This window comes from Cetorhinus maximus, chromosome 18 (assembly GCF_964194155.1).
Source record: "Cetorhinus maximus chromosome 18, sCetMax3.hap1.1, whole genome shotgun sequence".
Lineage (NCBI taxonomy): Eukaryota > Metazoa > Chordata > Chondrichthyes > Lamniformes > Cetorhinidae > Cetorhinus > Cetorhinus maximus.
The window spans coordinates 60,175,287-60,196,497 of NC_135896.1; the positions used below are offsets into that span (position 1 = coordinate 60,175,287).

At 39.2% G+C, this 21,211-nt stretch overlaps 1 protein-coding gene across 1 annotated transcript in view; it reads left to right on the plus strand.

The window, feature by feature from the left end:
- The first annotated feature begins 2,965 nt into the window (after nucleotides 1-2,965).
- Nucleotides 2,966-21,211, plus strand: part of mia2 (MIA SH3 domain ER export factor 2) — a 65,357-nt gene continuing 47,111 nt past the window's right edge. Inside the window, exons 1-3 of the mRNA XM_078562744.1 lie at nucleotides 2,966-7,344; nucleotides 11,192-11,596; nucleotides 11,689-11,768. Coding sequence (XP_078418870.1) covers nucleotides 3,042-7,344; nucleotides 11,192-11,596; nucleotides 11,689-11,768 — 4,788 coding nt within the window. The 5' untranslated portion in view covers nucleotides 2,966-3,041. The remainder of the gene's footprint in view (nucleotides 7,345-11,191; nucleotides 11,597-11,688; nucleotides 11,769-21,211) is intronic.

Below are 21,211 nucleotides of genomic sequence, written 5' to 3' on the forward strand. Positions count from 1 at the left end.
AAGTAGTTCAGAGAAGGTTCACTAGGCTGATTCCTGGAATGAAGGCATTGTCTTATGAGGAAAGGTTGAGCAGGTTGGGCCTATTTTCATTTGGGCCTATTGGAGTTTAGAAGAATGAGGTGAACTTAATGAAACATATAAGATTCTGAGGGGGCTTGATAGGATGGATGCTATTGAGAGAATGTTTCCCCTCATGGGGGAATCTAGAACTAAGGGGCACAGTTTAAAAATAAGGGGTCTCCCAATTAAGACTGAGGCGAGGCGAAATTTCTTCTCTCAGAGGGTCGTTAAAATTCTCTTCAAAGAGAGCACTAGAGGCTCATTGAATACATTCAAGACTGAGTTAGCCAGAAAGGTTATGCGGTGGGTGGGGTGGGGGGGTGGAGGGGGTGATGGAGGGGCAGCCAGGAAAATGGAACTAAGGCCACAATCAGATCACCCATGATCCTGAAGGTGGAGCAGGCTTGATGGGCTGAATGGCCTACTCCTCCTCCTATTTCTTGTGAGCTTATGATTTTATAGAGGGTGGAAGATGGGAGGCCAACCAGGAGAGTTTTATAACAAGTAATTCTGAAGGTAATCTGATGGATGTGAGTTTTGGGAGCAGAAAAGTGGAGGAGGGGCCAGCATGGGCAATGTTACATAGGTAGAGATGGGCAGTCTAAACCACCCATCCCTCTGACTCTGGCCTCTTGTACATTCCTTTTTCTCCCTTGATGGCCATTCCTAAAAAAACACCATCTCTACTCTCTGGAATCCCTCCCTAAACACGCTGTAATTCTTGAGCTTCATCTTCTATATGATCCTCCATAAAACCCATAATTTTGGCAAAGGTTTTTGTCACCCCTTCCACTAACTGCCTCTTTGGCTCAGCCTCTTTTCTTTTTGGATTACAACCACCCACACCCCCCACCCCCCTCACCCCAGGACCATTTTCGAAGTCACACCCTCATCTCCACCTTTGATGTCCTCGTCCCAGTAAAACTCTTAATTTCTCCCATCACAATTGTTCCCCAAGGTACAGCCCTCATCTTCACTCCCTTAAAGCCAATGGCCTCAGATTTGAACATAAATAGCCCACAACTGGTTTAGCTCTTCATCACCAGATCTGGTTGAACCACATCAAACATTATTGGGCTCTGTTTTACTAAAACTGCTCATAACTGCAGGATCAGTCTGGAATACAAGGAGGACTCCAGGCTTCTTGTCATCGTTACCAACCGTTTCCTTAAAGCACTCTCCCATGATCCCTCAAACATCACCTTTTCTTATCTTCATGTTAAAATCCCTCCCCTGCCTTCCTGCAACCTTCTCCAACCCTCCAAAAACACTTTACTCCTCCAACCCTGGCCACTTGTGTTTCACACACTTCTTTAGCCCACCGTCGATGACCATGCCTTCACCAGCAAAGCTATGCACTCTCAAATTCCCTCCCTGAACCTTGCCACTTCTCCACTATTCTATCCTCCTTGATTCTTATCTCTTTGACAATACCTTTAATCACCTGTACTAATATCTCATTTGGCTTGTTGTCAGTTTTTATTTAATAAAGCTCCTCTGAAGCACCTTAGAATGTTTTGCTACATTAAAGGCACTATATAAATGCAAGTTGTTTTTATTAAACAACATGAACTCAATAGAATTAATTGTTGCCATTGTTTACCTATTCAGTGGGCTTAAATAATTCCCAAGTTCTGTGATTTGTATTTCTTACGTGGGTCAGATATATATTTAAAAAATTGTACTTCTTTGTTTATGCAATGTTTTCAGTAACTAGAAATGAGGTTCTGAACATTAACTGAGTTTGATGAGTATCAGCCTAAACTACAGTACGCCACACACAATAAAACAAGAGATGAATGACTATCTACACTGTGTAATCTTTTTGGTCACTCATAGAATACGTTTACAAAGTGCTGCTTTTCCAACATGCAAACCTTTATGATGCTCCTCAGTTAACTTGTGATTACTTTGTTTTATTTTAGATGGGAAAACAATTTGGGTATTTTCCGAAAGATGCAGTTCTAGTTGAAGATGTCTTCGTATCGACTGAAATAGAACTGCCAACCAAGGTAACCTGTAAATTGATGTACTTGAATGTAACTTAATATTTGTTATATTCGATGTTTCATGGTAATAGTCTGTTACAAAGTTTTCAAATAGGTCATTTTAAGATCGACCCAATTAACTCTTAATTTTGGTAGAATATAGTTTCGCCTGGAGCAGAAATATTTGAGTTACTACTTTTGGAAAATTAACCTTGATTGTCTATTTTGGAATGCTAAACCAAATGAATATGCTAATTCTGAGCATTTAACCCTAAAACAATCAGCACAACAGGGAAGTAGCAAACTCATTTAATGTATGTTTTTTTTCAGTGGACACTGAAATAAACACAGATCATAGTAATAAATTTATTCCATATCAGGTCTAGCTTTTTATAGTAACAGTAACTTCACAATGCAAACATAAATACATAAACATGTTTTCATGATCTTTCCTATTTTATTTCAGCTTTCATTTTAATTATTTTAACCTAATCTATATTTATTCAGAATATCCCTTCTCAAAATAAATTCTTTGAATTAGCATTTCTTAACTTCCAACTTCAACACATACTTCCTATCTCTTATCTTTATCTCGGATGTACTTAATCCACTGTCAGTCCATACCTCCAAATCAAAATCATCCATATGCAAAAAGTGCAGAATAACAAAAAGTAAACTGAAGACGCTAAATCAGATGTACAAACTTAAGACTGTGCATGTTTCTTTCAGGAAAGTGATTTCCTTTGCCTTGATGGAAGTGATTATTCCACTGAAAGTGAAGAAAGAAATTCAGTTGGTGATGAATATGGAGAAAATTCATTTCCAAAACCAGAAGAAATAAAAGCCACATTACGACATGAATCCGACCCTAACAATTACAACCAGGATTACAAAGGTAATTCTGCTAAAGATGAACCTGTGGACAATTTAATTAATCTTTATAAAGAGCAATATCAAAAAACACATCTTACTGCAGATGATACTGAGTTAGAGATGACAACTGGTAAAGAACAATTTCAACCAAGTCTAGTAACTCATGCGATTGCGCAAATAAATGAGTTTCTTTCACCAGCTGATCACCTGAATCAATTAAGTGAAGAAAGTGTCTCCAAACATACAGATAACAATGAATTCAACTTAGCCGCAGGTCCTGGATCTGCATACAGTGAATATGTTGGTACAAAAAGTGAGCATGCAGGGCAGGAAATCAGTGAAGCCACAACAATTACATCTGAAAGTAATGAAGAATTTAAATTTGTACAAGAGGAATCTAGTTGGATTGGATCTAGAATTAGCAGGTGGTTTGGTTTGGAAAGTAATCTGGATAAAAAGGTTGCAGAACCTACTGACCAGCCTTTACAGCTAAACTCCTTTAAAAGTCGAAAAATTGCATTGGACTATAGTGAGGACATTGCAATGTCTGAAGTGATTGAAGAACTAAATAATGATGAGCATTATGAGGACAAAGAAAACCTTGGTTCTGAAAAGTCAGGCTGGATTGGTGGTTTGTCCAAATTGTTCAGCTCCATCAGTGATTCACCAGAAGATGTTTTATCCACCAATGATGATGGTAAAAATAAAGATAAGAATGAAATTGTAAAGTCATATTCTATTGATGACTCAACAGACTCCAGTAAAATTATAGTATCTAACTTGGAAAACAAAATATCTGACCTTTCAGTTTCAGATGAACTAGGGCTAACAGAAAAAACATCGAAAAACACCAACAAAGATACACAAAATTTAATGAATAATGATCGGTTGTCATTTGATTTAACTGACAAATTACGGTTTCGCCAAATCAAAAAAGCTGAGAATTCAGGCATATCCAAAGAAACAGAAAGTGTTGGGGAAGAGAATGCCATGGATAATGATGATTCAAAAACATGGTGGTTTCGCTTTAATACAATACGTGACACTTTTAGATTTAGTGAAAACAGTGAAGATCAGACTTCCAGTACATCAGAAGAAACACAAAACATTGGCAGCAATAACAAAGATTATACAAAAGACATTGATGGATCAAAGCCATCACCATGGTATCACTTTGGTTTAACTGAAACATTAGGCTTTGGTCAAAGCAATGAAGATCAGGCTGCTACCTTGCAAGAAGAACCCAAAGAAAATATTGATGAAGGTAAAGAAAATATACTGGATAATCATGGGTCAAAATCACAATGGTTTCATTTTGGTTTAAGTGATATACTAATGTCTGGTCAAACCAATAAAGATCATCTGGCTTCTGATCCACTAGAAAAAACAAAGAAAAACGCCATTGAAGATAATGAAAACACAATGAATAGTGAATCTGAAGATAATTCTCTCACACATATAATGAATCAGGTTCCAAGTGAAGGAGATGCATTGATTGTTGATTCATTAATAAACAAAGAAACAATCCAGTACCCAGAACTGAGTCAATGTACAATGGAGAATGATATTAGTTGCCAGTCTGAAGGTTTGCAGCAGGCTGCAAAGGAACATAGGGAAATAAAAAGTGAAAACACACAGTCATTAGTTTCTACAAATGGTTTAAAAAACAGTTTCAATTTTGATGGCATAACATCAAAGTTTCAAGATGTTAAATTAAAAGTCCAAAATTTACAAAAGCAAAATTTAATGCCAGATTCAAAACTCATGGGACATAATAAACCTATGACTCAGGAACATTTGCAAGAACATTTAAAATTTTCTTCAGAAATTGAGCAACATAGTTCAGGTTACATGAGCTCTGTGACACATGAAAACCTACATATTGAAGAAAAATTGCATCGTGAACAGGAAGTTTTGCACAACCATGATCTAATCTCAGTGGAAGAATATAGTGTTGTCAGTAAAGATGAACCTTTAATACAAGAACAGTTGTCTGAGGAAGAACAACGTTTAATGTCAGACTCAGAATTGACACCTGCTGGAGATCCACGTTCAAAAACTATACTTCTTACAGGAGAAAACAGTGTAAAACTTCCAGCAAGGGACAAATTACAAGCTGAAGAAACTTTACAACAGAATTTAGTATCCAGATTGGAGTCCGAACAGCTTATTTCAAATGCTACTGATTCTATGCCACTGACTACCTTACAAAATCAAGAAAAGTTTTCACAAGAGCACATAGTAATGAAATCAGACTTGCAACAAATTACTATTATAGATAATCAATTGCCAGAGGAAGAATTGCATCATGAGCAACACATCTCACAACAGCAACATGTTACATCAACCATGGAATTTGAACAGTTTGACATTTCAGATAACAGTAAACTTTTATCCCAGGCACAAACTTATATTGAACAGCAACATTTCAATTCTGAATTTGATGAACTTTCTAAGTTCATCTCTTCTTCACAGGATGAATCGGAGAACAAAGAAGCCATCACACAAGGACAACATTTAACATCAGCAAAGCAGCAATTTTTAGACCATAACAATCCTTTATCAAAGAAGGATAAACTAGTTTTAGAGGAAATGTATCCATCAGGTTTGGTCGATAAACAGATCATAGCTACAAATACCTATGATCCTTCATTACAGGAACAACTGTGTGATGAAACCCAGAGAATACAGTCTTTGCAGCCTGCTACAGATCATACTAGGGCTCTGCCACAGGAAAAATTATACAGCGACAGAACCACCTTGCAACAACAAGCCCCAGTATTAGACTCTGAATCCAATCAGCTTACTTTGGATCATGGTGAGGCTGAATTACAGGAATGCTTGCACGGAGAAGAAAATGTTTTCAAAAAATATCTGCCCTTAAAATCTGAATCTAATCGGGCTACTCCAGATGGTGATAAATCCTTTTCACCAAATAAACACAATGGACAAGACTTGAAAGAACACCAAGTAACTTATACTTCTGAACCTAACTGGCTTTCTATCTCAGATCATAGTAAATATGCTTTGTCTGAAAAACTGCATGTTAATAAGGAAAATCTCCAGCCAAATGTTTTGACACCTCTACAGTCTGAGCAACATACTGATTCAGTTAAATATAAACTTCTGCTAAAGGAAAAAATGGATGATAAAGACTGTGCTTTACAGAAACAATGTAGAACTTCCAATTTAGCATCAAAGCTGTTTACTATAACAGATAACACAGAATCCTTACTACAGGACAATCTGGAAGACAAAGAACAAACTTTACCAGATCCTTTATCAAGTTCACAATATGAAAAGCTCACTGTTTCAAATGATGGCAAAACCCTGACTCGAGAAAACTCTTTCAATCAACAAAAAAACTTAGGAGATAAAGGGGTAACTTTAGAATCAGTAAAACAATCGGCTGTTTTAGTCACCACAGAGGATTTGTCACGAGAAGAAACAAATGTAACCAATGTCAGTAACACCACCATAAATAGTGAAAAAAGAAACAAGATGCATAGATCTATGGAACCTGAATCTCCAGTAGAACTTGTAAATTCACTGCTTTCAGAGAATGTGAATCATACTGAAATGTATTTTGGTGGGGACAAAGACACCGATACTAAAATTGAACCGCAGCAGATTGCTGAAGAAACAAGAAAAGATAAAATGAACGATAACTACTGGGAGACCAATAGTGTAATAAGTGAGAAAGAAACACAACCATCCATTGATCCTGTTTCCGCAAACTTGTGGAAAGTTAAAACACAGGGTAATTCTGGAAAGCTGATAGCCACCTCCACTCATAAAAAGCAAGGTACAAACCAGTTAAGCACAGCACTTAAGACTGATCCAGAAGCTGCCACTGAAAATGTAAATGAAGCTACTTCTGCAAGTACTGAAAATAAACATAAAACAGGAGATATCGCTGATAAAGAAACAGAAATGGCAAGAGACATTGAATCCAATGACCACCAAACTGGCAGTTTCTCATTCTGGGGAATAGAGCCTCTTTTAGATGAAGCAAAAAATCAGTTTGAGAAGCTCAGAGTAAAAGATACATCGTTTGACAGTACAAATTTTGATAGTAATCTTAAATTCCTAAGAAAGCACATGAGTATTGCCCATCTGCAATATTTGGAAAGATGCTTTGAAAAAGCCAAGCTGTTATGGTTGGAAGGAATTCTTGAACATTTAGAGAATGAGAATTGTAATAATGATTTTAATAACATTCTCCAAAATGTAAACACTTTTGAAGAGAGTTTCTGGCAAAACAAAGACTTCAAATGTGACAAGAATGCTGCAAATATTGATTATAGAATGATTGAAAGGCAACATAGCGAAGATACAGAGATGTTTCAAAAACTACAAGATATTCTAACTGCCATCAAAATGAAATGCACCTCAAATGTCTCTAGTTCCAGCAGCATTAAAGGTATTGGATAATGAGTTAATGGGGGTAATGCATGTTTGTGTTTTTAAAGAAAAAAAGAGTAGCCACTTTTTAAACATACATTTGATGTGTATTTTGGTGAATTCCACTTGTATAATGTTAGCACTGTAAAATTGAACCCCTTCCCACTTTGTGCACAGTCAGCATCAATTCCAGATTAGGTATAACACAACCATTGCAGTGCTCCAATGGTGTGCCCTAACCACAGTATCAGAAGACCACCCATACCTACAACAGTGATTTTTTTTCCCCGTTTCTCAAATTAGGCATTCTTCCATCTTCTTTGAGTAATTCACTTGCCAATTCACTCCTATAGATCAACAGCCAACAAGAACTGGGTTGCATACCAGTGTCACCAGTTCAATCACCATACCCTAACAGAGGTACTGACTTTGTATTTAATGTGATTTCTTCTTATTTCAGTCCTCTCCCCTCCTAAGCTGGTGCCTCTTGCTGAGTATGGTTCTATGGGTATCATTGATCATTCTTGATGTGTGAGCCTAAACTGTGAGTGAAGACAGGCTAGTTGACCATGGAAGTGATCACAGCTAAGTCTAATCATGTCCTCACTCAACATTAAGCACTTTGCTTATGCTGGAAACGGCACCAATGATCAAGCACAGGAAACTTGGGAAACCTTTCTGAACCCTGCTGCAGGGACTTGAAGGAAATGTCTTCACTGCCAGCCCACTAAAGACCAGCTCATTCATACAGACTAGCAATTGGATCTTGGACTTTCATCTTTATAGCTCAGTAACATTACCAGGCATTGCACTTACCTACTGAGCTGTGGGGGCAGCTAATAATTTACTATGGTCCAAGCCTATCTGAAAATATTTGGTATTTTAATTATTCAGGAAACTCACTGTTGTGTATTGCACTGAGAAAATATTAACACAGCAGGCAGCCATTATATGAACAACTTCATTTACACCTCCCCACCAGTGAGGGTAATATAGCAAAATGCTCAGACCTTGCTATATACTACACCCCTTCCCCATTTAAAAAAATATATATTAAAATGGTACACGTACATAGGTTCCCAAAATACAATATGACTAAACCAACATCATTAATACCTGAAAATTTGACAGGTTGGGTTGCATACTTGTTTGACGGTAATCGGAACTAAAACATATATGACTGATACTACAAAAGAGTAATTTACATGTAAAGAATTGTTTTTTCTTAACACCAGTAAGTGTTCAACAAAAATATCATTTGTCGAGAAATAATGATGAGAACAACTTTTTTCTTCTTCCTTCTAACATACTTTCAATTAACCTATCTGGCTTCTTTCTCTTTCTGTCTGGGTATCTCCTCCTTCCATTTCTATTAGCTTGACTCTGCTCTCTCAACATCTCTGACGATGTAAAATCAGAACTTTGACTTTTACTACTAACTGCGCTCATGGTTGGGACTGTGACATCAATTGATTTGTCTTAATCAAAGACCCTGGTTCATTTTGCTGTACCAGTGAATTATGTGCTATAGGCAAACTTTCAGTTTCTTTGTGATTTTTACTTTGGGCTGTGGGAGGAATTTGGATTTTAGGAGGTTTCTCATGCTCTGCCCTGGTCAGATTTTCACTTTCAAGCAAATGATCTACATGACACTGACAGAGTCTCTCTCTAATATTCACTTGATATCTGAATGCACTTAGTCTCTTTACAACAACTCCAAACATGTAATTCTCCTTATGACATAAGTAGTTTTTCACCATGACCTTCTGACCAGCACTTAACTCTCTAAGTGTCATGCCTTTTATCATCTTCACTTTGTCTTGCTTTTACTGTGGGGGCTGGAATTATATCATCTTGTTCCATGTCATACAGCTCTTGATCTTCCTGCACAATATGTTTCCATTTATATCATATGTACATTGGAGGATTTCCAGACTCCTGAACTAGCTTTAGATCTAACACAGCTTTAACCTGGTGCATGGCTGTGACATGGAGCTTTACCATGGCCTGGAACATTACTGTTTCCTCTGCTCCTGCATGTCATCAGGATATGACTGACTTTGCCACAGGCATAGCACTTTGACTGGAAATGGGGGCACTTAAATGGTTGATGGCTCCATGGCAATGACAGCATCTAAATTTCTGACTCTGAGACTATGAACTTGGCTGCTGTGGCCTGAATCTTGCTGAAATCCTTTGAACCTCCCCTGCTATCTCAAGCAAAGAACTCATTTGTAATTTGCATCTATCTTTTTCTGCCATTTCCATGGCTGTGGCCTCATCGCAGGCCTCCTTCCACATCAGCTTATTGCATTTGCACAAAAGCTTGGCCTGGATTTTATTGTTCTTTAGGCCTCCTACAAAGATGTCTCTAAGGTTGACTTCTATGTTTGTGCCATACCCACAGAGACAAGAGAGTTTCTTAATTCGAGAATGTAATCTGCCATAGCACAGTCTCATTTCGCAACTGATTCCTTTCACTGAATGCAATTCTCACTGCAATCTCATTCTTAATCATGGCACAATAAGTCCAGAATCTCATTAATTTCAGCATATTCCATAGTACAGGGGTATCATGGGCAACATTGGTTAAGCACCACCTCAAAAGCATCTGGCCCCATCATGGTGAGGAAAACATTTACTTTATTGTCATCTATTTTATTTGCTTTCAGCCAAATGTGTAACATTTGTTCATGATTATACCAGTCCTTTTTGTTAGGGTTGAATTCCTCCCTCAGATAGCCTTCAGTGTCATTTCCATTACATAACGTGCTGACTCAGTGTGTACCTGAACATGATGTGCACACAGAGCAATCTTTCGAATTGCTCATACGTCCTCGAAATCAAGTTTATGAGTTCCAAAAATGTGTCAAATCTTCAGTCCTTAACTTTTCAAGTGATATGTAAAACAGAATTCTAACCCAGCCTCGTCACCATCTTTCTATTATGTATTGCACTGAGAAAAGATTAACACATGGACTCACAGCAGGCAGCCATTATCTGAACAAGCTTATTTGCACCTTTCCAACAGAGAAGGCAATAAAACAAAATGCTCAGATCTTGTAATATACTACTCAGATTTAACTAACACTGCGTATTCAATCGAAGGTATTTGTCTGTCATGGTAAAGTGCACTGGAGCAGCGATATGCAGTGGTGTGACACAGCTCTGATTCTCAACTTGCATGACTACTCAGTGTTGCCAAAAGGACAATTGTTTCCCCATGGGGTAGAGGGAAGATCAGAAACGGCATTGCCCAGGAAATTCTGATGCTTGGTTTGGTGTAGTTTGGTGTCATACTTTGTTTTATAATGTTCCTGTGAAGCACCTTGGGATGTTTCATTACGTTAAAGATGCTATTATAAGTTTAAGCTGTTGTTGATGCATTAGTAGAAATCTAGAAGTAGAGTGCCCTGCTTGTTCTCTGAACCCAGAGGTGATACATCAACTTGGAGACACCAAAGGGGAGAAAAATCAAAAGTATAGAGGATAGGTAGACTTTGGAAGAAAATAGTAATGTTTCATTAGCATAAGCATTAAGTCATCTTGAATCAACTTAACAGTAGATTTTTAAAGATAGATTTTATGCTTTCATGCCTCCTACAATAATAGATGACCTACAATTTTTTCTATGTTGATGTTACACTGCATCCATTACAACAACGTATTTTCTTTGTTGTTCGCCTCAAAATTTCTAATCCAAAAACAATGCTTATCTCTAATTCATCACATCACTATCAGAATCTCTGCTAGTTTTTTGCCATCAATTTTCAGGCCATCAAAATCAAGGCAAGCATCCAAGAGCATTTTCATCATATCACTGCGGATAATTGGAGACAACAAACATTTTATTATTTATTTTGCAGATGGTTTCAGTTCACGAGACACTTTAGAGGCTGGTCTTACAAACAATGAGCAAAGTTCTGAAACTCTTGGTAAGAATGGTCAAATGAACAAAGATGTGCAGGAGCAGAAGGGAACCAAAGACATTATTTCAGAAGTAACGGAGAGACAGATACTGGAATTGCCTACCTTAAACCTGTCAGATAAAATACCTGATTCGGAGAAAGCACATGTCAAAGTTGTGATGGAAAGTAAATTAGGAAATCGATTACAAAAGGATCCACATGATATAAAGAAGGAGAAAACTACTCACCAGGAGATAGAAGAGAAAGTGATATCCTCAGCATTAAACAAAGATTTTGATGAGGTTAAAAAATTATCAGTAATTGTTGATTCAAGAGTTGAAGTTGCAACTGAAAATAATAACAGTAAGTATAAAGGATGTAACCTGTTGGTGTGCATGGTTTTAAGTAAAGTCTAAAGACAGTTTTGCTTTATTACTTAACTTTATTCTTAACAGAACGCGAGCTGAGTATTAAGAAAAAAGCTGCCCTTGATTTACAGACTATCCGGATACAAATTGGCCATTTCATCAAAAATGTAAGTAACGCTTTATATTGTAAAGTAGAAAAAGTGAAGATGTAATTTCAATGCTTCTGTTGCACATTGTTTTAGTCAAATGAGCATATTTTAATTTCCTGATATTGACTTATAGCACATAAATTTTTCTTCTTTCTGATTTTTTTCTCTGCACACCTTCCCTATTTTGATTTATACTCAAGTATCGTTCCATGGGTGCTAGGAACTCAGTAATTCATTCGAGTGCTCATTTATCACATCCGAGCCTTGGCACCTGTCAACAGAATCACTCAAATCTAATTTGTCCTCATGACATCTAAACATTGTCCTATTTAACACCAAGCAGTTATTCTAACTCCAGATGCCGTTCCATCACCAAGACTGCTACTTCCACTTCCAAAATATTAGCTTTCCCTGTCCCTGCAACAGCCTATCTACTGCTGAAACCCTCATCTGTGCCTTTGTTACCTCTAAACTTGACTATTTTGATGATCTCTTGGCTGGCCTTCTGCCAATCATTGGCTCCCAGTCCAGCAACACTTTGATTTTAGCCTCCTTCAGCACTAGAACCAACTGGAGATATCTGCGGTCCTTCAATTCTAGCCTCTTGTTAAATTCTGTTTGAAAGCACTCCTGTGAAGTGCTTTTGGGTGTTTTACATTAAAGGTTAAAAGAGAGGTGTCAGATAGGCAGAGGTTTACAACAACAACACTATGACCCTTTTAAATAGGCCCTTTAATATGATAAAACCTCCCTAGACACTTTACTGGAGCATTATAAAAGAAAATATGACACCAAGCCACATAAGGAGATTTTAGGGCAAATAACCAAAAGCTTCAGAATGGAGGCAAGCAAGGTAAAGAATGGGAGAGGTTTAGGCGGGATATTCAAGGGTTTAGTGCCTTGGCAGGTGAAGGTGCAGCCACCAATGGTGGAGCTGTTATAAGAAGCTTTGTTCAGAATTTGAGTAGTGCAGATATCTTAGAGGATTGTGGGCCTGGAGGAGATTACAGAGATAGGGAGAGGCAAGATCATGGAGAAATTTGAAAATAAAGGTTAGAAATTTAAAATCAAGGTGTTACTTAACTTGGAGCCAATGTAGTACAGCAAGCACGGGGTGATCGGTGACTGAGACACTGCGAGTTATGACATAGACAGCAGAGATTGGGATTACATCAAATTTACGGAGAGGAGAACATGGAAGGCCATCCAGTAGTGAGTTGGAATAGGAACAAAGGTGTAGCTGAATGTTTCAGCAGCAGATGAGTTGAGGCAGGGAAGAGTCAGGTAGCGTTATGAAGCTGGAAATAGACAGTCTTAATGATGGCTAGGATATGTGGCTGGAAACTCAATATATCCCTTATTTTCTCTCAGCCCCCCTCGGATTCTCCTCTGCTCTTCTCATCCAGCCATGCCATTCTCTCACCTATCGCCTTTCAGGCACTTTGTCCATGCTATCCCTACCCAAACCCATCACTATTTCTCTGCCCTTGTGCTGTCCTGCCACCATCAAAAGTTTGATTTCACCTTTAGTAAGCACATGCCTGCTAATTTGTGGTTCTCTTGGTATCTGCAAAGAGCCCATTCAGGCATCTGTCGCTGCATCTTTACAGGCAGCACCCGAACTGCCCATGCTTTTTTCATGTTGACCTACTGTTCAGTGTGCCTCAGGTGCTAACTTTGCCATCCTCCTTCCTGTACTGCTCACTCCTCCACAACTGTCTCCTTGGATTCTATCAGCAGATCAACAGTCACTGCTCCAATCTGCATTTCCTGCAGATTATCCATTCAGTTACAAGCAAGGCTCATGCCCTCATTGACTTTATTGTGGATGATCACATTTACATCCTGCGTTGAAATTACGTTGACTAGTAGTGCCACTTTGTCCCTTAGCAAAGCTTCCTTATCTGGCTACACTTTCCACCACTTACCCCACCCAAATTATCATGGTGATAGTGTAGCCACTATGGCCAAATCATACCTCTGTGTCTCCTCCTACATTTCTGGCATTCTCTCATTCTTCATGTTATGATCCCCATAGAAACCGATAACTTTAAACAGGAGATTTGAATTCCCTTTAACCATTAACTTTAAACAAAAGATTTAAACTCAAAGGAATCTCACATGAAGATTTCAAGTTTTAAGACTTTTATTGTAACAAATAAATTAAAATCAATATTGATGAAACAATACCTAGTGGGAAAATTATACTCTGAACTACATAAAAGATATTCCCCATTTAACATTTTAATACGACCAAAAACCCCATGCCACAGTTATACTTCACTACCCGTTCTCTGCAGAATTGTGGTTTGTACCAGAACCAGTCCAACGTCACTCCCAGTTCCAACTAATGTTCTCTCTAATATTTTCCAACCGTGTGCAGAAGGAATTTCATTATCTTGATATTGATGCAGCATAATGTGTGGGTGTACGCTGCAGTAGAAACAAAAAAACCTATATTTTTTTTTTAAGTTACAATAGGTATGGAAGAAGAAGAATGAATTCCACCCCCAGCCATTGACATGGTAAACATGTTAGCACACAAATTACCAGATTTACTGAATTCAATTTTAAACTTACCAGGTTGGCATTTGAACTGATGACCTCTAGGTTTTAAGTTCGGTACCATAACAACGATACTGCCGTACATGAGAGAGGCGTTAATTAGTTTTCATATTGTAGCTTGTATTTTAGTCCTTTGATGAAAGAAAAGCTGAATTAGTAGCGATGGCTCATGACAAGACAAGGGTCTTTGTTTCAATTTGACAAGCTCAAATTGAAAGAGCAAAGGAGGCTTGCCTTTTGAATTGATAGAAAATGTGGAAAAGGCAACTTTTATTTTTTCAGCTTATTGAGTGTTTTCTTTATTTAAAATTGCTGTGAATAGTGAGGAATATAGCTCAGTAATTTCTTCTAATCAGCAAACATAATCAGGCAGAGGAAAGTGTCTCTGTGAATTTGGAGAGAGGTTGGCTTTTGTGAACTGGGGGGTGAAGGTCAGAGAGACATAAATAAATATTGAAGGGGGGAAACTACATCTAGGAACTGGGGAAAGAGAACGTTGTGGTGAAGAGAAAATGGAATTCTAAGAGGGAAAATTAATGTTGAGGTAGTTTTTGGGTGTCCATTCCTAATTGTCCTTGAGAAGGTGGTGTTGAGCCACCTTCTTGAACTGCAGCAGGGCATATGGTGTAGATACACCCACAGTACTGTTGGGAAGGGAGTTCCAGGATTTTGACCCAGCGACAGTGAAGGAACAGCATGATAGTTCCAAGTCAGGATGGTGCATGGCTTGGAGGGGAACTTGTTAAGTGGTGATGTTCCCATGCATCTGCTGCCCTTGTCTCTCAAGGTTATAGAGGTTGCAGGTTTATAAGGTGCTGTTGAAGGAGGCTTAATGACTTGCTGCAGTGTATCTTGTATATGGTAAATGCTGCTGCCACTGTTCGTTGGTGGAGGAGGGAGTGAATGTTTTAAGGTGATGGATGGGGTACCAATCAAGTGGGCTGTTTTGCCCTCGGTGGTGTCCAGCTTCCTGAGTATTGTTGGAGCTGCACTCATCCAGGCTAGTGGAGAGTATCACATTCCTGACTAGTGCCTTGTGAATGGTGGACTGGCGTTGGGGAGTCAGGAGGTGAGATACCCACCTCGGAATTCCCAGCCTCTGACCTGCTCTTGTAGCCACAGTATTTATGTAGTTAATCAAGTTCAGTTTCTGGTCAATGGTAACTCCCCAGAATGTTGATAATGGGGGATTCAGTGATAGTAACACAATTGAATATCAAGAGGAGATGGTTAGATTCTCTCTTGTTGGAGATGATCATTGCCTGGCACCTGTATGGCATGAATGTTACTTGCCACTTATCAGCCCAAGCCTGAATGTTGTCCAGATCTTGCTGCCTATGGACATGCCTATAGTATCTTAGGAGTTGTGAATGTTATTGAATATTGTGCAATCCTCAGTGAACATTCCCACTTCTGATCCTATGATGGAGGGAATGTCATTGACCAAGCAGCTGAAGATAGTTGAGCCTAGGACATTACCCTGAGGAACTCCTCCAGCGATGTCCTGCGGCTGAGATGATTAACTTCCAAAAGCCACAACCATCTTCCTTTGTGCTAGGTATGACTTCAACCAGTGGAGAGTTTGCCGCTTGATTCCCATTGACTTCAATTTTGGCAGGGCTCCTTGATGCCACACTCAGTCAAATGCTGCCTTTATGTCAGGGGCAGTCACTCTCACCTTGCCACTTGAGTTCACATCTTTTGTCCATGTTTGGACCAAGGCTGTGATGAAGTCAGGAACTGAGTGGCCCTGACAGAACCCAAATTGAGCATCACTGAGCAGGTTATTACTCTATAAGTGCTGCTTGATAGCACTGTCCATGACACCGCCTGTCATTTTGCGGATGACCAAGACTAGACTGATGGGGCGATAATTGGCCAGGTTAAATTTGTCCTGCTTTCTGTGGAAGGAATATACCTGGCAATTTTCCACATTGCTGGGCAGGTGCCAGTGTTGTAGCTGTATTAGAACAGCTTAGTGGCATTTATTCCACCTACAGCTTTTCTAGATTAAAAATCTATGAATTGTGAAGTAATAAACCAGTTTACCATTTTTAAAGTAAACTGTCACTCACAATGCATACAAAAGTAAATTGGGGAGAGGTAATATTTGTAAGTACTGTATGCATGGTTTAAAATGTCCCATGAGATAACCTCACGAGAACCTTTGCATTATTATTTGGAGATCTGGTCTATGAATCCAAAACTTTTCACAAACTCCCTTGTGTTTTTAATATGTCTTTGGAATCAATCTTCCTTTAATAATTCTACAAAACCAACTGAAGCAGAATGACGAGATCAGTAGTATTAACTAGCCCAAAAATCCTCTTACCAACTCTTAATCACCTACTCTCTTTCAACATATCTCCTCGCCGCCTCTCCCAACTCAATGCCAATCTCAACTCACCACTTCTCTCCCTGAGTTCTGCTGCTCACTGCCTATCCTGCTACCACTTCCCTCCTGCTCACCACCCCTCCCGCTTGCTGCCTCTACCTCTCACTTCCCTCCCACTCGCCACATCCCTCCCCAAACCCTTGCTGTAAGGTCCACCTTAAAACCCGCCTCTTTGATTAAGTTTTGGTCCCTCCTCTTAATATATCCTTCTTGGGCTCAACATCCATTTTTAAAATTGATAGCTTTGTGAAGAGCTTTGGGATGTTTTTTCTACCTTAAAGTGCTATATAAATGCAGGCTCTTGTATTCTGTTATAAAAACTTGGTAGTACTGTAGCCTTAGTCAGAGGTCATGGGTTCAAGCTTCACTCCAGAGACTTGAGCACATAATCTAGGGTGGCTGTGGTAATGTGATGTGTAATATACCTTTAAGAAGAATGTTATTAAGGAAGATCACATGATCTTGGTATCCAATAGCCGAGTAGCTAGCAGTAGCCAAGTAGTTAGTAGTTGCAGTAGTGTAAAGATAGAGTTTGAAGTGTAAGCACATGTTTAGTTGCTGCTGAGTAGCTTTGTAAATAAATACCTATGAAGTGTCTGCAACTCAACTCTATCATTAGTACCAAATCGGCCACCACTTACAACAAGCATGCAAACAGGATCCAACAAACTGGCGACGAGGATTAAACAAGTTAAACAGAAGAAAACAAGGGAAACAAAATTGGCAATGTATCTCGGACAGAAAGTGTAAGCAGAAGTTCTATTCGAATCGTCAAAGTAATCCCCTCACATCATGCCGCAATTCAGAAGAATTGATCCTTTCGATCCAGCAATGGGCATTGTTCCCACTATATTGAGCGTCCAAGCAAATGAGATTACAAAGGAAGAGAAGAAGCAGGCGATCCTCTTAAGTACGTGTGAGAATAAGATTTATGGCTTGATTCGAGGTTTGATGTTAACCAGGGCCCCAGACTCAAGAAATTTTGATGAATTAGTGGACCTGGTGAAGGGCCTGACCAACCAAAGCCCTCAGTAACTATGTAAAGGTTCAAGTTTCAAGGGGGAGATAATTGCAAGCTATGTGGCAAGTTTGAAGCAATTAGCGGAGCACTGTGAGTTTGGTACATCCTTAAACGATATGCTTAGGGATCGGTTAGTGTGCGGTGCGAATGAGGACATGATTCAGAAGCGATTGTTATCCAAAACAAGTTTGGATTTTAACAAGGCGCTAGAGTTTGCACAGGCAATGGAAAGTGCAGCAAGAGAAAGCCGTACAAGGTACACAAAATGGCGCCATCCTTCACATCGGACGGGTAGCCCCAGTCAAAAAAGGGGCAAACGTGCAAGATTCTGCCAGGAGGCTGAAAACAGTCCCCCCAAGTAGGAAAATGAGAAAAAATGACTAAGCAGTGAAAGCCAGAAGTAATATCAATACAGGTGGAAACAATCTTTCAATGATTAGCACTTCAAAAAAAAATTGAATGTTTTTATTGTCAGAAAAATGGACATATAATGAGACAGTGTAAGGAAGAGTCAAACAGATATTTAAACAAAAGAAAAAAGCAGTGAGATGTACAATGTAGAAGAGTCTGAAGCAACAAATTCAGATATTTATTCATTGTATAACTTGAAGGTTGGAAGAACAGAACTAATCTATGTAACAGTGAAAGTGAATGGTAGACCGTGTTCAAATGGAAGTGGACACAGGAGCTTCTGCTACAGTAATTGGGGAACATACCTTCAAGTATCTGAGTAATGGTGAACATCAATTAAATTTAGAAGAAACAACTTCCCAACTAAAAACATACACAGGTGAGGTCATCCAAGTCAAAGGCATAAATAGAGTAACTGTCCATTATGAAAGCCAATCAGTAAAGCTACCAGTGCTGGTATTGAGAGGCAGAGGACCAAGCCTCCTAGGGAAAAACTGGCTAAGGGAAATCAACCTTGAGGGACCACTGAGATTCCAAAAGGAAACAGGAAGTGTTTCTGCTTTGGAAAAGGAATGTGTAAAGACTCAACAACCTGAAGAACTATAGGCTGTCTTGAGCCAAAACATGGAAGAACAGCAGAAGGAACTTGAAGAAACTCTGCTTAAGGACAGAGTTTGAGACGAGATGAGCAACCTCTGAAAGGAAAAAGAAGACCTTCTGAAAGGCCTTCACACACTATAAAATTCCTTCAGGTCAAAGTTTATACGCCTGGAAAAGTACAAAAAAAAATGGAAAGAATTCAGCACCTCTCTGACCAAACTGAAGAATGAGTTGGCAGAGAAGATGACGATGCTCAATTTTCCAGGAGGCAGCAAACAATTACAAAAAAGAGATGGAAGGGCTGAAGAATCAGCTACATGAAGCCAAAGAGATTTTGGAGACAAAAGTCGAAGAATTTTCTAAGAAGCAGACAGATAATGAGATTCTGGGAGACTCAACCACTGAGTTCACTCAAGTCGACCTTGCATCTGAGATTAGTCTGGGCAATATTGAAACCAAAAAGAAGGCCAAGATTAAAGTCAGTTCTAGAAAGAAGGCGGCACATAGAAAGAAGACGCAGAAACACAAGTAAGACTTTAATCCTGGCAGCATATGAGTATACTTTCATAGTTAGGCCTGGCAGGCAAAAAGCAAATGCTGATGCACTTAGTCTTTTGCCTTTACGAGAAAAGGATGAGGAAGTCCCAGTTCCACAGGAACTTGTTTTATTGCTAAGTTTCTTAGATTCATGCGCTCGACAGGTTAGAGACTCGACAAGTAGGGACCCAGTCCTATCACAGGTACACGAACAAGTACTTCATGATTGGTCACAAGAGCCTATATCTGATGAAATGAGACGTACTTTAGCAGAAGGCATGAAATAACCAGCCAGGATGGCATCTTATTGTGGGGAGTACGAGTGATAGTGCCCAAAGGGCATATCCGAATGAAGACCATAGCTCGTAGCAACCTATGGTGGCCTGGGATGGATGGTGAAGTAGAGAGTTTAGTGAGAAATTGTGTGTAATGTCAGCAACTGCAAAAGTTACCTTCAGCAGCTCCATTACACCCTAGGGAGTAGCCAGGAAGGACATGGGTATGGTTATACATTGACTATGTTGGACCTTTCATGGGAACAATGTTTCTGCTCATTGTTGATGCCCACTCAAAATGGATGAACATATATGAGGTGAAATCACCAACGTCTTCTGCTACAATTGAGAAGTTACGTTAAAGTTTTGCCATTAATGGACTACCAGAAGTGGTTGTTTCTGACATTGGCACGGCATTTATGAGTGCTGAGTTCCAGAGGTTTATCAGCCTCAGTGGTATCACTCATGTGAAAACTTCACTGTACCACCCTTCCTCAAACAGACAGGCCAAAAGGGCAGTTCAAGCATTCAAGGCTGGCATGAAGAAGTTAACTGGAGATTCCTTAACAACCAAGCTAGCATGCTTTCTTTTCCATTATAGAACCACCCCTCACACAACAGCAAGTGTCATACCTGTGGAATTATTGATGAAAAGCCATCTCATGACGAGATTGAGCTAAATAATGCCGAATTTAGGGGGGAAGTTGGAAAGGAGTCAGGGAAGTCAGAAAACTAGACACGATTGGCGTAGTCGTGAGAGGAAATTTACTGTGGGAGAAACAGTATATGTGAAGAACTTTAGAGAAGGACCAAAGTGGTTACCAGGTGAAGTAAGTGCAGTGACTGGGCCTCTATCTTACCATGTGGAGTTGGAAGGCCGAGTCACACACAGACATGTGGATCATCTGAGGAAGAGAGAAACTATGCAACAAGAAATGATTCCACCAGTGTTCACGACCAGGTCAGTGTTTCCTATTTAGAGAACTCAACCCAATTCAGACACATTGGTGGGCTCCTGCAGATCTGTATCATCTCTTTAAGGAACAACAGAAGCACCTGATGTTCAGGCAACTCCGTACAAGGAGGTTCTTGACAAGCCATCTCAAATTGTAGAGCTGAGACATTCTACACACATAAGGAAACCCCCTGAAAGACTGAATTTGAAAATTACTTATCAGTGTAAATATCTTGCTATTTTGAGTAAATTGTAATTGTAAATATAAAATGTGTTTCTGAGTAAAGGGGGAGGGATGGGGTAATCTGATGTGTAATATAGCTTTAAGAAGAATGTTATTGAGGAAGATCACATGATCTTAGTATCCAATAGCAGAGTAGCACGGGCTACCTCTGTAGTTAGTAGTCTGCAGTCAGCAGTTAGTAGTTGCAGCAGTGTAGAGATAGAGTTTGAAGCGTAAGCACATGTTTGGTTGTTGGTGAGTACCTTCGTAAATTAAGAGTTTCTGCCTATGAAGTGTCTGCTACTCAACTCTATCATTAGTACCAAATCGGCCACCACTTACAACAAGCTTGCGAACAGGATCCAACAAACTGGCATCTAGGATCCAATAGTGGTACAAGATATTCTGGTCATTTATCTCAATGCTGTTTCTGTGCAAACTGATGTTGAGTTTCCCTATATTACAACAGTGAAAACTCT